The sequence below is a fragment of the Syngnathus typhle genome, linkage group LG14 (genome assembly GCF_033458585.1).
Source record: "Syngnathus typhle isolate RoL2023-S1 ecotype Sweden linkage group LG14, RoL_Styp_1.0, whole genome shotgun sequence".
Lineage (NCBI taxonomy): Eukaryota > Metazoa > Chordata > Actinopteri > Syngnathiformes > Syngnathidae > Syngnathus > Syngnathus typhle.
The window spans coordinates 2,062,257-2,077,390 of NC_083751.1; the positions used below are offsets into that span (position 1 = coordinate 2,062,257).

Genomic DNA, 15,134 nt, shown 5'->3' on the forward strand with positions numbered 1-15,134 from the left:
CGTGTTTGTTGGCCCGGTATCATTTTCCATTTGTTTGAATTACAAATAATAGCAAACGTAATCAAATGTGTCTCTTGAAATGTAAATATCGTACCAGCTAGTTGGATCCGGCCTTAAATTGTCATTGGATACTCGGACTTGCAATGTAGCTCGAGCTTAAGTCACGTAAAGTATCAACTTTAGCGAGCCTTTCTTAACAAGAGGGAAACTTTGCTTTGGAGGAGCAAAGTCATTTCGCGCAGTGCTTTATTGCGCTATCAAGCCGCACTGCTCCTTCTTTAATGCCTCTTCAGTCCAGTCAGTGCCAGACTGATTTGGGCTCGGCCTTGTCATGAGAGCTCAAAGGGAGATGGATATGACCTTGCTTTAGAGAAACCAACCCCCACCCCCCAGTCACATAGAAGAAGCATCGGCTGCAGGGAGAATCGATTTTCATCTCGTCCCCTGGCCTATGTCACTTAAATTGATATCAAGGGGTGATTCCTCTCAGGGAAGAGCATGAGGAGTAGGAAGGGGGGGGCGAGGGGGGGGTGCTGCTAAATCACATCACCAAGTAAAGAGAGAAAGCAATGAGTAAAGGGCCGAGAGATCACAAGAAGAGGGCCAACTTTGAGGATGTTAAAGGCGGAAAGGCTTCGGAACATCACAGGCGAAGAGTCATGAGGGTGAACTGGAGGCGAGGAGCGAGGGGGGGGGGATCAAACAGGAAGCCAAGAAGCGTACCCCCTTGATGCGGGTAGCTCGTCCGTCCAGGCCTTATATCGCCTTCATTTTCCCTTTTCATACGTTGTCATCTCATTGACTGCTCCCCCTCCCTACCTCCCTCCCTCCCTCCCTCTTTCTTCCCCATCTGACAGAAATGTCAAGTAATCCAACATGGCGTTCGCCTCATTTTGCTTAAAAAGTCAGAGGGCCAATTTCATTTCAAGCAGGGCGGAGCTGAGTTTATTACCTTTTCTCCGTGTTTAATAAAATAAAAATTGCATTCACATTGCATTGATGATGCTGACAAAAATGTGTGAGATAGTCATCAAGAAGTAGCTCAAAGTAGAGAGGGGGGCAAGGGGCGGCCCTAGCCACCACGTAGCTCCGCCACTGCTGACCGAGAATCAAGTTTTCCTCTCCCAGCCAAACTAAATTCTACCGAGTGACTTCCCATCAGGTTTTTCTCTCAGCGTGTTTATCTGAGCATGTTTTTGTAATAGAAAACCGCCAACGCAAACATGCTAATGACTCCAAATGGATTCAGGCGTGGAATGGCGCTACAAGATGTCACTTTCACTTACGGCAGGTTGTCGCCGCCTGACCGTCCGTCATCTGGACCAGAGTTTGAAAAAAAAAAAAAAATCCAGTTCACGACTTCTAGTTACAACCCGTCCGTCGATAATGTATATATTTTTTTAATCAGTCAAATTTAGTCCCCCTGCAAAATCCTTTTAAAAGCAAAAAGCTGCCACTAGAGGGCGCCGATGCATTTCTTTTGCTCTATGACTGAGGACAAAACAGCAACTATGTAAGTGTTTCAAAATCTGCAAATAGATGAATTTGCAAAAAGGGGGCGCTGGCACGACACGTCGTACCCTTTCCGCCGTCACGGCTGCAGAAGGAAGCAATTAAGGCGTCGTGAAAATATTTCCTGAACGAACACAATGCCATGTTGACTCCTGCAGCAGCGAGAGGCAATCACTCGGTAATTGAGGTCCGCCGTTGCGGTTGACGGAACATTCCTTTGTTTGCGGCGCGTGGTTAAGGTACACAGCTGACTGTTGCGTGCGGCTCTTGCGTGCAGGAAAGGGAATTTGTCGTCAAATTTACGGCAGCGGTCTGGGCCGGTTCCACTCTAATGACTGCGGTTTTGGAGGCGGGCCCGCGTGAGGGTTCTGGAAAGGCGACATGGCTTCATATTGACATTTGCAGCTGCGAGAAGCAGACTGGTTCTTAATGATCAATGTGTTGCCTTCCAAGCGCAACAGTACGTTCATTTTTTTTTTTTTCATGGCTGGGACTTTATAGCTTGTAATATGTTTGGATTCATTATGTAAAATAAAATAAGGGTTAGGGTTAGTAGAATAGTAAAAAAAGCAATTGACTCGTTCTTCGCACAGGATAAAGAATATATATACTTTTTGAATATTCTTGAATCTGCCTAGCAACATGCCAACATCAAGCTTTTCCAGGACATATCAATAAGCCTTCTCTTTAGTAGCCTGCATCTGAAATCCAAAATCCCCATCTTTTATTTTTCTTCTTGGACACTTCCACATCAATCCATTTGCTCTCATCTCCCTGCTGGTGGTGGGGGAATCTTGAAACAGTAGATGTTTGCAAAATGAACAATACGAGAAAGTGAATTAACACCACAGCTGCTGCTGAACAAGCGGGAGGCGAGGCTAGTCTCTCAGACGGCCTCCTATGCTGACATTTTAATCATTTCCTTTGACTCTGTTTTATGTCTGCCAGGAATCAAACTAATACTGGAATGCTTGAACATAAAAATCGTCTGGTGGGTTTACATCGTGATCACGATGTGATATACGGACGCGGGCCGTTAGATAGATTAAGCCGATTGATTTTGGGAGTGAGAGATGAACCCTCTGGGCGGATTGTTTGCGAGCAGCCGACCTGCTATGGAGTTTATCGCCTGTTTAGTCATTCCGAAAAGAATGACTGTTTCACGTTTTCCCCTCAATGAAAATATGAATCATCGCCCACCTGGGTTGGACTCGAAGCCCTTTTGTGAGAGCGCCTCACAGTTTTTATTACGGCAGTGATGGTCATGTTTCGACTGACAAAATAGGTTAGATCCAAAATCTTTCCGTAAGAAATGTGAAATCAGCAGTAGAACTCGGGACTGATTTTTCGGAGAAATATGACAACGCAACAGCTGCATGGCCAGAAGAAAATCAATGTGACTATGGATAGGATTAGATGACATCAGATGACAGCAGTAAATTGTGAAAGGGGGTTGTAGCACCACCTGGCGGACGAATACATAAAAAATACTAATTTAAATTGTTTACAGTTGTGCTTAGAGATGATTGCGCCTCACTTAAGACGGTCGAGACTACCAAACAAGAGAATCACTTCAACTTTAGACTCCACAAGTTAAGCGTGGAGAGTCTCTGGGCATATAAAAATACTGGCCAAAAAGTGGAGGTAAGTCTGTAAATCCAAACTAAAGCCAATCCTGTGAAATCTTAGCCATGGACTTCTTTCTTTGGCTCTTCTTTGTTTGGCTTGGATGAAGCATTTCTTAATCAGCTTTTCGCTCCAGGTCGACCGGCTGGTATTGGGGCGAAACAAAGTCCCCAGTCATAATTGGATCCGTAACATACAAATTGGGAGAATTCTTGACTGGGAAGAATAAAACCGTTCATGGGGAGCCAAACAAAGCGTCTGATTACATGGGGACAGGAAGGGGGGGGTCTGACTCGGTACCCCCCAACAACCCCGCTGATGATTTTAACACACAGCTTTTCTCCTATGCAAATTTAGACTTTTTGAATTTTTCACGAGAAACAGATTGCTCAGCTTTTTTTTTTTTAATTGCTGGTGATTCTTACGTACTTGCAATGGCGGTTGGCGCGCATAAATGTTTGACGAGTTCACTCGTGGCGGTCGGTCAGCAAAAAAACTGGCATGTCTGACTGGTTCCGTGCAGGTTGTGTTTTTATTTTCCTTGCATCTCGGAGAGCTCCCGGAGTGATCCGGATCTCCTCCTTGCTTAAAAAGCCTGTCGGGGAGGAGCCGTAAAGATTTTACAGCCATCCTGAGGGTAAACACGCTTTACGAGCCTCAACTAAAAACCAACTTTCTGACCAAGTAAGGAGAATTCCCGCATAGGTTCTTTCGTTTTCTTTTTTTAAGCACTTTAATTACCTCGATTGAGATGATTTGATGTATATGGTGCTTTTCTTGAGGCGTGTACAGTGTTGCCCATTTTTGGGGGGTGCCTCCTTTTTTATATCATTTTGAGCTAGAATAATGTACATCTATAATGGCACAATTGCGCTAAGCTGCCTTTGGCAGAATATCATTGTATTGAGTCACTCCATGATTTTTCATCCCTATTATTAATACACAGCCGAGAAACGCGGCCACCTCGGCAGCTGAAAAATTCATCAAGTGCGCCTGTGGAAGATTCACAACGTGGACCGAATGCAGCCACCTGTGATCCCGACATGAATATTTCAAAAAGGCTGCTGATAAGCAGACAGGACACAGGGAATTAACTTGGCCACTACAACTGTATAATTTATGACACAAGGCAACGCTCAGCCTGTAATTGTGCGATTGCCCAGAAGCAAGCCAAAAAATGTTTTCCGCGCCCTTTTCCTCTTTATCACACTTAATAGTAGCGCCATCACTCAGCGGATTCACACTCATTAAAAAAAAAAACAACAACAACAAGGCATTGGGGAGAGCTATTACTTTTGCAGTTAGGAAATGTTGGACTTGAAAAGAAAGCAGTGGGCGGCATTTCTTATTTTGAGTTAAATGTACTCAATAAGTTACCAATCAAGATTTTTCCTGAAGTAAATTAAATTCTCTTCAAAAAATGCCTGGTAAGATCAAATATCTTATATTTTGAGATATTTTATCTTGGTTCAATTTTAGTTTTGTTCATTTGTTAATAAATGTCTGACAAATGTCTCCCTATAGCAAGATCAAGAATTACAGCACACTTTTCACCTGATTTAATATGCTGTTGAAATTAGACATTGCGTAATGATGTTTGTCAGTCATCGGAAGCTAACGCGAAGCTAATCAATACATCCAACAGCGCTTCAGCTCTGCATTGCATTCGGCGAGAACATGAAAGTTGTTTAACGAGAGACGTACGTTTTATTAAACAACTCAAAACTCGCCCGGCTTGCTGACGGCGCATTTTCTGACGACAGGCGGCTCGCAAAAAAAAAAAAAAAAAATCTACTTGCTTTTTGTAATTTCACACTTGACACTCTGGAGAGCCAAATATGTGCATACAAGCAATTAAAAAGTCACTTTTTCCACTTAAAAGCAAAGTAACGAGTTGTTTTGATGGCCTCGTTGCTCTGCCGTAATCAAACCGAGCAAGAAGAAGGATGCTTGCGGACGCTTGTGACAGTAATCGTTAAAAATCCATAAAGCATCTTTTCATTGGTGGCTCTGCGGAGTTGACAGCGAGTATTAAGATGTCAAAAAGTGCACCATATGCTGTTTGAACGGGGGGGGGGGGCAGAATAGCCATTTTTGACAGGTAATGACGTATTATTTTCAAAAGCGACTTATGTACATACGCTCGCTAAAGATGCGTGGAATCTGAGAGGGAGGCAGTTCGATCGACGGGAAATCGGTTTCCGGTGGTCTTTGATGGCCCCCCCCCCGACACCCCGCTGGGATTTCATTTTCACCGTCATGAATGCATCCGCTGTTAATTTGGGCCGATGGTGCCGGTTGTCTGTACAAAAGGCAGATTATTAGCAACACGCGCTCACTTTCCGCCGCTTCGAATGAGTTGGGAACGATGCACGCTATTCATTTCATTGGCGGAAAAAAGGTTTGTATGACGTGCATGTTGAGTTTCGACGGAGTCGGCAGAAATCTGGAAAAAACAAGTGGGTTGATGTGGAACATTTTTAGATACGGTGCTGCCTTGAGATAAAGTTCACTTTGTTCCATCTCATCTTGAAATGAATGGAAATGATGACAAATTTTTTGTGGGTACTTGAAAAAGCCTAAATGTTTTTGGACACTGGAAATTGTGTTGATAATCGTTCCCAAGGTGAATTGAATTGTTTTCCTTTTTTATTTGTATCAATGTCTTGCTAGGAATTCATTTTATTTACATCCGGGAGACTAATGAGCACATTTCAACAGGATGTGTAAAAGTGGCCCACCTAAAAAGGAAAATCAATAAAGTGGGTAATCAGTTCAATTCTACTAACCAATTTATTGATTGTGGCTCATCTCTCCTTGGGGTTATCAAATTGCCAAGGGCTCGTCTGGCCTCATCAGTCGCAATGTTAAACAAGCCGCACGATGCTTGTGGACCTTTTCGTTCATTTGCCGCTCGAGGTGGCTCGATCGGAGGGCGAGCGCGGAGGAATAAAATCGAACTCTCGCGTAATGTTTTATTTAAAAAAAAAAAAAAAAAAGATTGCGCGGCAGCGACCTTGATTCGAAATTGTACCCGAGTTCAACTTTTTTTTTGTGGATGTTGCAAGCTATTACTTCCATCAAAGCGGTGGGAGCTAATGGAAGCGATGCGGAGAGAGGATTAATGGCTAACAAAGAGGATTTTTTTTTTCCCCTCTCCCCCAACCCAAGCAAAATGTCCCTTTTGTCGAACGAGGTGACGCCGCAATCACCTTTTCCGATGAAGGGTTTAATTAAAACAAAAAAAGGACATTGATTGACCAACCAGGCGGGTTGACTCATTCAAGTTGCGGTCAATAAACACTTGCCACTTTGTAGCTGGGGGCGGGAACTCTCATCAGTAGTGTGGCCAAGCCTATCGACTCGGCTGTCGAATAGAATATGCTTAAATGATATAAATTAATATGATATGCGGGATCACTTGGTCTTCACCTCTTTCAACGCTAAGAAATTCCGTATTGTCCCAATTAATGGCGCAATTGTTTCTTTCTTTCTTCTTTCTGTTGCGAGACATGCTGGCGTGAAGAACCACTCTCGATCAAGAAGACGCTTTATTAGAGCTATTAAAATCACTCTCCACTTTATGGAATGAAAGTCAATAACCAGCACAACCCCCACCAAAGACTTTCTACGGTGTGCCTTTTGACCAAAAAGCTTTTGTGTGCCTTTTTTGTCCCCAGGATTACTTCAAGAGACGTTCATCAAGGAGCCGGACGGCCTGGTGTCCGTCAACCTGCTGGTGGTGTCGGCCGTCTCGGCCTTCGCCACGGGCGCCGTCTTCTCCGGCCTGGCCGTCTGTTGGATCATGACTCACCGACACCGGCACGGCCGCGGCGCCAAAGGGGCCCGTCGCAAGAACGACAAGGAGCAGAACATACTCGGGCCCGCCCGCAGCGGCTCGGTGATGAGCGTGACCAGGACGGGCGGAGGCGATCGGCGCAACTCTCAGGTGGACAACCCGTTTGTCACAGCCAACGGATGGCCCAAAGGCGACTTGGACCCCGGCCTGCTGCCCACACCTGAGCAGACGCCGCTGCAGCAGAAACGGGTCATGCGACTGCCCGACACCGACTGGGACCAGAGCCAAACCTTCCTCACGGCCGTCGGGCCTCCTTGCCCCAACAACTCGGTCATCTACCTGAGCTCCAAGTTCCTGCAGGGAGGCGGAGGCGGCGGAGGAATGGTCCGGATCGACGAGCCGGGCGAGGTTCTGTTGCCGCCGCACGCCGAGCGCCAGCGCTACCTGATCCTCTCGGCCCAGCGGGGCGGGAACGGCGCCGGGCGTCCGGCGGGCGCCCTGAGGAGCTCGGCGGGGGACTACATCTACCCGAGCACGCCGCAGGAGTCTCCGGACCGGCGGCGGGTGGTCTCGGCGCCCACGCCCCACGCGGACTACGGGGAGCCTCGCTGGAGCCACGAGGCGCTCAACTACAACGGCAACAACGGCGTGAACGGCGTGCCGTACCACCCCCAGCGCCTCATCAGGCCGGAGATGCACGGGCTCCGAGGTGGACTCGGACAACTGGCCGACTACAGCCACCTTCTTGTAAAGAGCGAGAGAACCCCGAGTGTCCAGTGAGGTCACTGAAATCTCTCTGAGCGACCTCCACCCCCCCCCTGCAACTGGAAGAAACCAATCCGCCCCCCCTCCACCTTTTACTTTCCCTTTTTGTCCTCTCTCGCCGTCATTCAACGTTCTGACGTCATTCCGCCGACCGGAGGGAGAGAGACGAGAAGCAAAAGGGACACTTGTACTCAAACATGGCCGCTCCTCTTTGGGCGCACCCCTCTCGCTCTGCTTGTGGTACGACCCGCGGAGCGCAGGACGCGGTTATGGGCTGCTTAGGGAGGCGGAGCCTCAGGGCGAAATGATAGCGTGGGGACAATGATGGACGATTTGGACTTGTCGAGGCACGATTGCAATGCCTCCCCTTCACCACCGTGTATATTTTACTTTGTGCTATTCTCTGTGGCTATTGTCGCCGTGCCACACGGAGGTCCGTGTGCGTTTGTATGTCTGCGTGTATTTGGGACTGAAGCGATTGGGCGCACGAGTTATCGTGCCAAAGTGCGGGTGCTCAACTTGCAGTGTTATTTGGACAGGAAATTAGCGTCGACTAATCAACGGAGGCTTATTTATTTCAACACACCATTAATTGTTTCCACCCCGCCGAATGCTTAACAATCAATTCACGGGATAATCGTTTTTGATTATGCCCATCCCGGGGAAGAAGTAAACATTGCGCGACCTTGTTACGAGCCATCCGAGTGAACTTGTGGACCTCGTCATGGCCGTTTAAAAGCTTAACATGCGTGAAGGAGAGCAATAATCAACAAGAGGAAAACCAGAGGATGATTTTTCCAATCTGTTTTCTCAGTAAAGGGCTTTTTGGGAAAATGAACAAAGCCCCTTTTCCATCGCGTCCCCCCCCCCCCCTCGCTATCGGGTCTCATCTGACCTGACCTCAAGCTTGGCGAACGTGAGCTGCGGCCGTCCGGTGCCGTCTCGCTCGGGAGCTCCATTCAGTTCGCTCGTTGCCAACACTGAGCCTCTTTGTGCGCTAACAAATAGCCGCTAAGAGTCAGACAGCTCGCCTCACGGAATAGCAATGAGGAAGGGCGAACCCATCCATCCATCTTGGGAGATAAGACAGGGCCCGGCCCGGCCCAGCCCAGCTCAGTCAGTGGTGGCTTAAACAATATCACAAGCACTCATCTACTTTTGCAATGTAATATCGGTTCCATAGAATTGCTTCAACGGATTCCATTGCCTTTCTCTTGGCTCCATGGCTTCCAGTATGTGTAAATGGATGTTACATTTTCTCCGCTCATATTTCAGTTTGTGTCGCCATGTCAATCTCATCCACCCAGAGACTTCAGAATCAATCATAAGCTATGAGGTTGCCTTGAGATATGAGCAATTGGCTCACGTTTGTAACTCAAAACACTTGGTTTAAATCATTAAAGCATTAAATATAAGTTAGTTCTACGCCCACATTTCCGAAACCAACGCGACTCGATTGTGACCCGATGTTGTGAAGTTTGCTGCCGCCATCTAGTGGTGGGGGTTTGAAGCGCGGTTTTGTTAACCAATCCAATCTCCAATTTATCCTAAAAGGGTTTAATGATGACATCAGCATTTTTTTCTGTCCTCTGATTGGTTGGTCATTTAAGAATTATGGCACCAAGTGATTGGCGTCAGGCATGACTCAGCGCTCCGTCAGGACTTTCTGTCCCGCTGCCAAGCGTCATCCCTTGTGGCGTCATCACTCAGCGGGCGCTAATAACAGAAGCTGCATTCAGAAGACGGACCGTTTGGGTCTGGAGGCTCTCATCGCACTCCCCGATCTTTTGTTTTGGCTTTTGTCTCGCTCGCATCCTTTCTCGCCTCTCTGTAGACGGAGCGCTTCATCAACATCCCGTCATGCTTATAAATGAACCCATCATGGATGCCGTGATGAACAATTAGAAAGGTCTGATAAGAATGTACTGTAATGTCTAGTCAACTCTTTTCATTTCAAAGTTCTTTCTTCTATTTAAACGCCAAAGAGCATTTTCCTCGAGCAGCGGGGTGTCTCGAGAGTGGCGCGGCAAATAGCCGCCGGTGCTGTCTGAGAAGGATGAAAGCAAGAATGGAAGAAGATGAGGAGGAGGTCATGCGGGGCGAGCGTGTTTAAGTCGCAGCATTAACGCTGGAAGCAGGTCATTAGCATCGCGGCGCTCTGTGTCTCGGCGAACGAGGCGTGCTCGGTCAGCCGTGTCGGCTTAAACGTGCTTGATTAGCTCCAGGACGCGGTGGCGGCGCGACGAGGCCGAGAAAATCACTGCGGTCGCGTCGGCCCTCTCCACAGCGACCTGCGGGATCATTCGAGAAGCTCATCAGGCTTAAAACACACACACACACATGGAAAAGGGCCTCTCGCACGCAGACATTCAAATTAGAGTATCAAAATATTTTTTCATATTACCTGTCGACATGTGTTGCACCAGCATTTGTGTCTGTTCCGTGTTATAAAGACCATAGTTAGCATCGAGCTAAGTAGGATTTACCAAGGCTGAGCCTACGTATCCTTGTTTGAAATACACAATTTAATTCTTTGAGTTTGACAGTAAATGTAAGCCGGGTCATTTGCATCTCAAGGCGCCAGCGTACTTTTATTTGCGAACGAAGAAATTCAGGTGAAGCGTCATCTTTACAAAAGCCGTCCTTCATGCTGCCACTTTTCATCCTCACCCGCTTGCCACCTCCTGTATTGTGTTGAAGCACTTTTTGTTCACATGAAAACCTTTTTTGTCCTCCCAAATCGACAGGACACAGTCAAAGGCTTGTTATGTGCGAAATTGCTTTACTTGTTCCGCGTTTGTGCGGCCACATAAAAAAAAAAAACACACACATTTATGTCTTGACCCTGCTTGTTGCTATCGATCAGCTTGTGTGTTGTTCATGTGGGGGGGGGGGGGTGGGGGGGGGACTTTCAAAAACAGATGAAAATCAAGAAGTTGCTCCAAGAAGAACAATTTGATTTCTTTTTTCTGTAGTCCACACTTGTGTGATGAAAATCCAGTCCAGGTCCATCCATCGATGATTTTTTTTCAGCATCGTGTGTGTGTGAAAGAGAATCAGGGCTTAAGAGAAGGTGTACATGGGAGCACAATAAGAATTGACAAACAATCTGCTTTTTTTAATTATTTTTTTTAATGTAAACTTGATGTTTTTAATCAGCACTGATCTTGTTTCCTTTTGGCCTGTTTGTTTTTCTATGCTTTGTGAAATAATGTGTAATTTAATTCTGATTCTTCTGTTGAAATATGCTTTGGTGGGACAATGAAGGTGAAGACTATCACGGTAGGGTTCAACGGGGGTCACCTGAGGTTAAAAAAAACAAAAACGGGGGAGCTTCCTGTGACCCGCCCCAGCCAGCTGTCAATTACACGACAAGCAACCATGTGTACATAATCTTGATTCTTTTTGTGTAACTTAAGTGCAGTAGCTGCATGTCCACACAGCCTCTGTTTGTGCGCGCGCCCGCCCGCGCGTGAATTTATACCGTACGTTCAAATGCGTGCTCGTGTCCGCAAGTCACACGTGCACGCGCGATGTCGCGATTGCACCACACACATTTTGCACTCCATTCCATTTACATTCTACGTCAAAACATTACACAACACTACATTGCAGTAAAATAAAAATAAATAAATAAACGATTGCACAACACCGCATTAAATTACACGAAAACAAAGAAGCCACATGACGTCACGTGACAAAACATATACAATACGCTGCACTGCTCGACATGACATTTTCTAAAATGGCATCGTAACTTGACATGACACCACAGCAACAAACAACAGGACATACCTTTGTGCACTTCTCCGCACATTGTCCCAAGCTCTCTCCTTGTCACTCCGCCTGGAGACTTGTCACTTTTCTTATTCTAAATAAACCACTCGGACATGAAGCTTTTTTTTCTTGTCATCATCAATGCTGTACGTTGTACATATATTTTTAATATTTTTTTTTTTATGCCACATTCCACCTTCAGCGCCTATGCAGTTGTAAGACCATTAATATCCGCTAGAGGGAACTCTACCCCCCTTAAAAAAGTAATGACAATCGTGTAATACCAGCGTTAACCACCAGATGCCAGCAGAGCCTTATTAGTTTTATTTTCTCCTCTTTACTGTCACTGTTGGATTTACTAGGTAAATTAACGTTTTTTCAATCCACATACTTTTTCTTCTAGACTGAAAACTTGACTTGATGTAAGTTCCGGTGTCTGCAGCTGTTGAAATACACCACTAAATTTGCATCGACCAGCGACCACTAGGCGGCACCAAACAGCGGTCATTAATAGACGTGTCCTCCTTGTGGGGGTCAAGGGTTCAAATCAACATGGCTGCCGGCGTTATTGACATTTTTAATTATATTCAAGCTGGAAAGATCAGTACATTATCAATGCACATTTCTCAGAACACAGACTTGAAACCTGAGGAAGAAAATCTCGGTACACGCATGTGTCTCGGGCGCAATGAGAAAAAATTATTACAGCAGGCAACCTGTCGTGCCCGCAGAGGTGTAATTGGAATAATCAGCAGGGTGTTAAAGTCGATATTTAGGCCTAATTGGCAAATGATATCGATGTACAGCTTCCCGTCGGCAATCGGTGACATAACGGGCACATTAGACGGACTAAAGTATTGGGACACCTGGCCCACTGGGATGTTTCTTCCACATTAGTAGTTCCACAATAGCAGTTTGCTCAGTAAAGTTCTTCTGGCCTTGAGGAACCCCTTTTACGCGAACCTCCATATCTCTTTCCAACGTGGGTGGCTCCTTTTTTTTTTTTTTTTTTTTTATAAACTCGACAGCTTGGTCTGTAAGGTGCGTCTTATCTAACATCGCCACCAAAGCACCTGACACCACGTCCTCATCTGAGCCGCCGCGTCTCCTCATTGGCTCGCCTGGATCCAGCGGAACATTATATTCGCAAAGACGTCTGCCAGCTATTTACTCATGAGAAATATGGAAAGGCTCTTGAATGCGTTACCTCCAGCAGCCTCTGGAAAGATTCGTAGATTTAAACACGAAGATTTAAACTTTGGCTTTAGAATAATTTTACTGGTCGGTGGGAATCCTGGTTGATATTCCGTCATAGTTTCAGCAAAGCTTCTAAAGTCTGAATCCGATTTTTTTTTTGTTCTCCAGTTGTTGTCAGAGTTTATTGGGGCAGTGGAGCAGAACACAATTTCATCAGCGAGGCCTTTTGTCCTGTCCTGAATGTCGACTTTTTTTTTTTTTTCTCAATCTCGTCCCCCGCCACTAAATGTCCTCTTCCTTTGTGTTCAAGATGCGTTTGTCGGCATTATGTGAGCACGCCATTACCTCGCCGCCATTGTCCTCCCGAGCACTCGAATGGGGAAATGTAGTTGTTGCCACGGTAACGTGGTTCAAAGTTCAATATATTTCAGATGCGTTTAGCCGCCATGTAAAAGTGCTGTAAATTGAGGCTACGTGACGAGACTTTGAGTCACGTCTACCTTGTCCGCACCGCGCTGTCCTGTTTCCTTTTCCCATTACGCGCTATACGATGTTCCTGTATGTCAACAAAAAAGCCCTCTGCGCCACAAAAAATGCAGTGGATGACCTTTTACTTCTTTATTAATGCATGAGCACGAAAGTGGAACGACCCCAGTGACATTGTGGTCACAAACATTTATAAGATGTCTCACAAAATAGATTTTTAAATGCAACTCAGATCTCCTTTGGTTGGTTGGCTTCGAAATTGTATTGACAGGAGAATATTAAAACTTATTTCAAGCTTACTTGTTTGAATTCTTAAAAAAGTAAGCGTGCCCATCTACTTGGATGGTTCTGAGAAACGGCTTCATAATTAACGACAAATATTGGCCAGGCCTCTTTTGAGAACGCCGATGAATCACTCGGAACATTAGACTCTTTCTCAATTAGTTCTGTATAATTACAATATCGGCAGCAGCATAAAATATGGCTTAGCACGTCCGTCTCGCGGTTGACAGGTTCTCGGCTTCAAAGCTTGGCTGAGGCCCGTGCCGGTCCAGGGGTGTACCAGCCCGGCACATAAAAGTCCCACACAAACATGGCTTCGGGTGGAAGTGTTTGTGCTTTGTAAATGTGTGTCAGTGTGTCAGGTCCGGCTTTGCTGATTAGCTCCAGCGCTAGCGCTGTGCTGTAAAACCATACGAGGGCCGGATTAGACCGATGGAGATCGCCAGCCGATAGCGCACGCTTGGTCCATTAAAGATGAGGTGGGGAATTGAGACAGTGACCCACACTCGCTGTCTGTTTAGAAGCGAAAGAACATTGGAAGGGAACAAAATGACCGAGTTAGCAGGCGGTGTTTCCATGCAAAGAAGTAAAGTATGTCAACCATTTGGTGTTGTTGGTAAAACGCAAACATGTAGAATAAAAAACACAGCTATTTATTTGAACACTCATTGGAACGCTTATATTCTTTATCTTCCGCGAAGAAGAAAAAATATTACTGTAGCTCACTGAGCATTTGTGACCGTCTTGCTAGCTGTATTTCTGCGTTTCTACTGCCCCCAAGTGGCCAAGGCACACACAGGCGCATCGTAATTAAAAAGCAGATTTTTCCATACTACGCAATTCCCCGGATGAAGAGTTGTGACATTGAAAGGAATCTATTTAAATTTATTTACAGGTTGTCATCACTCTGATCATATACTTTTGTACAGATTTCGAGATTGACAGCAGCGTCACACTACTTTTGTCTAAATAGTCTCTAGCTGGAAAGATGGAGCCCATGTTTACCGTTAACCATGAGAGCATCTTATGACGCGTCGCCATGACAATAGATGAGCAGCTGCGTGTACTCATGACAGTGCGCGCTTTTGTTTGTGTTTTTGTGTGCCTGTGTTTGTGTTGCTCTCCTCAATAGTGAGATGATAAGATCTTTATTCTTTGAGCATTGCGAGGGCCGTTCCCAAACGGGGTCAAATTGACCGCCGGTATAAAAGATATGTCGAGGTAACGGGAAGGTAAGCACAGGTATTGAACCAAATGATCAACGGTACTTAACTTGTACTTGTACAATGCTGCGGCTGGCTGATAGAATGAGGAAGCTCAAAGCAAAAAAAGATTTTGTCTATTTCTATGGCCGTCCATAATCCATCTGCTAAATTTATCTGAAGCTTGCGCAACCGATCACAAGTTGCTGTCACAAGATGGGGAAGAAGCGGACTGTGACAGGAATTTCTTGTTTGTATTCTTTTGCTTCATGTTTGAGGAGGGAGAGGGGGTGTGGACTTTTGCAAAGGTTTTCATTTGGGCGGGAGAACAAAGATGGCTGTGTTTGAATAAAGTAACAATATTTGATTGTTTGGATTCCATAATAACATTTTTATACCGTTTAAACTAGAGGTGGAAAGATTAATCAATGTTTTGTAACTTTTGGGAACACGCTGTTTTGTTGGAGCAGCTTTTGAAGCATCTGTAC

The 15,134-nt window shown here is 45.7% G+C and overlaps 1 protein-coding gene across 3 annotated transcripts in view; it reads left to right on the forward strand.

The window, feature by feature from the left end:
* sema6bb (sema domain, transmembrane domain (TM), and cytoplasmic domain, (semaphorin) 6Bb) overlaps positions 1–9,012 on the forward strand; it is a 68,614-nt gene extending 59,602 nt beyond the window's left edge. For all 3 annotated transcript variants that reach the window (XM_061297708.1, XM_061297710.1, XM_061297709.1), the window contains one exon: positions 6,819–9,012. In XM_061297708.1, coding sequence (XP_061153692.1) covers positions 6,819–7,717 — 899 coding nt within the window. In that variant the 3' untranslated portion in view covers positions 7,718–9,012. The remainder of the gene's footprint in view (positions 1–6,818) is intronic.
* The last annotated feature ends 6,122 nt before the right edge of the window (positions 9,013–15,134 follow it).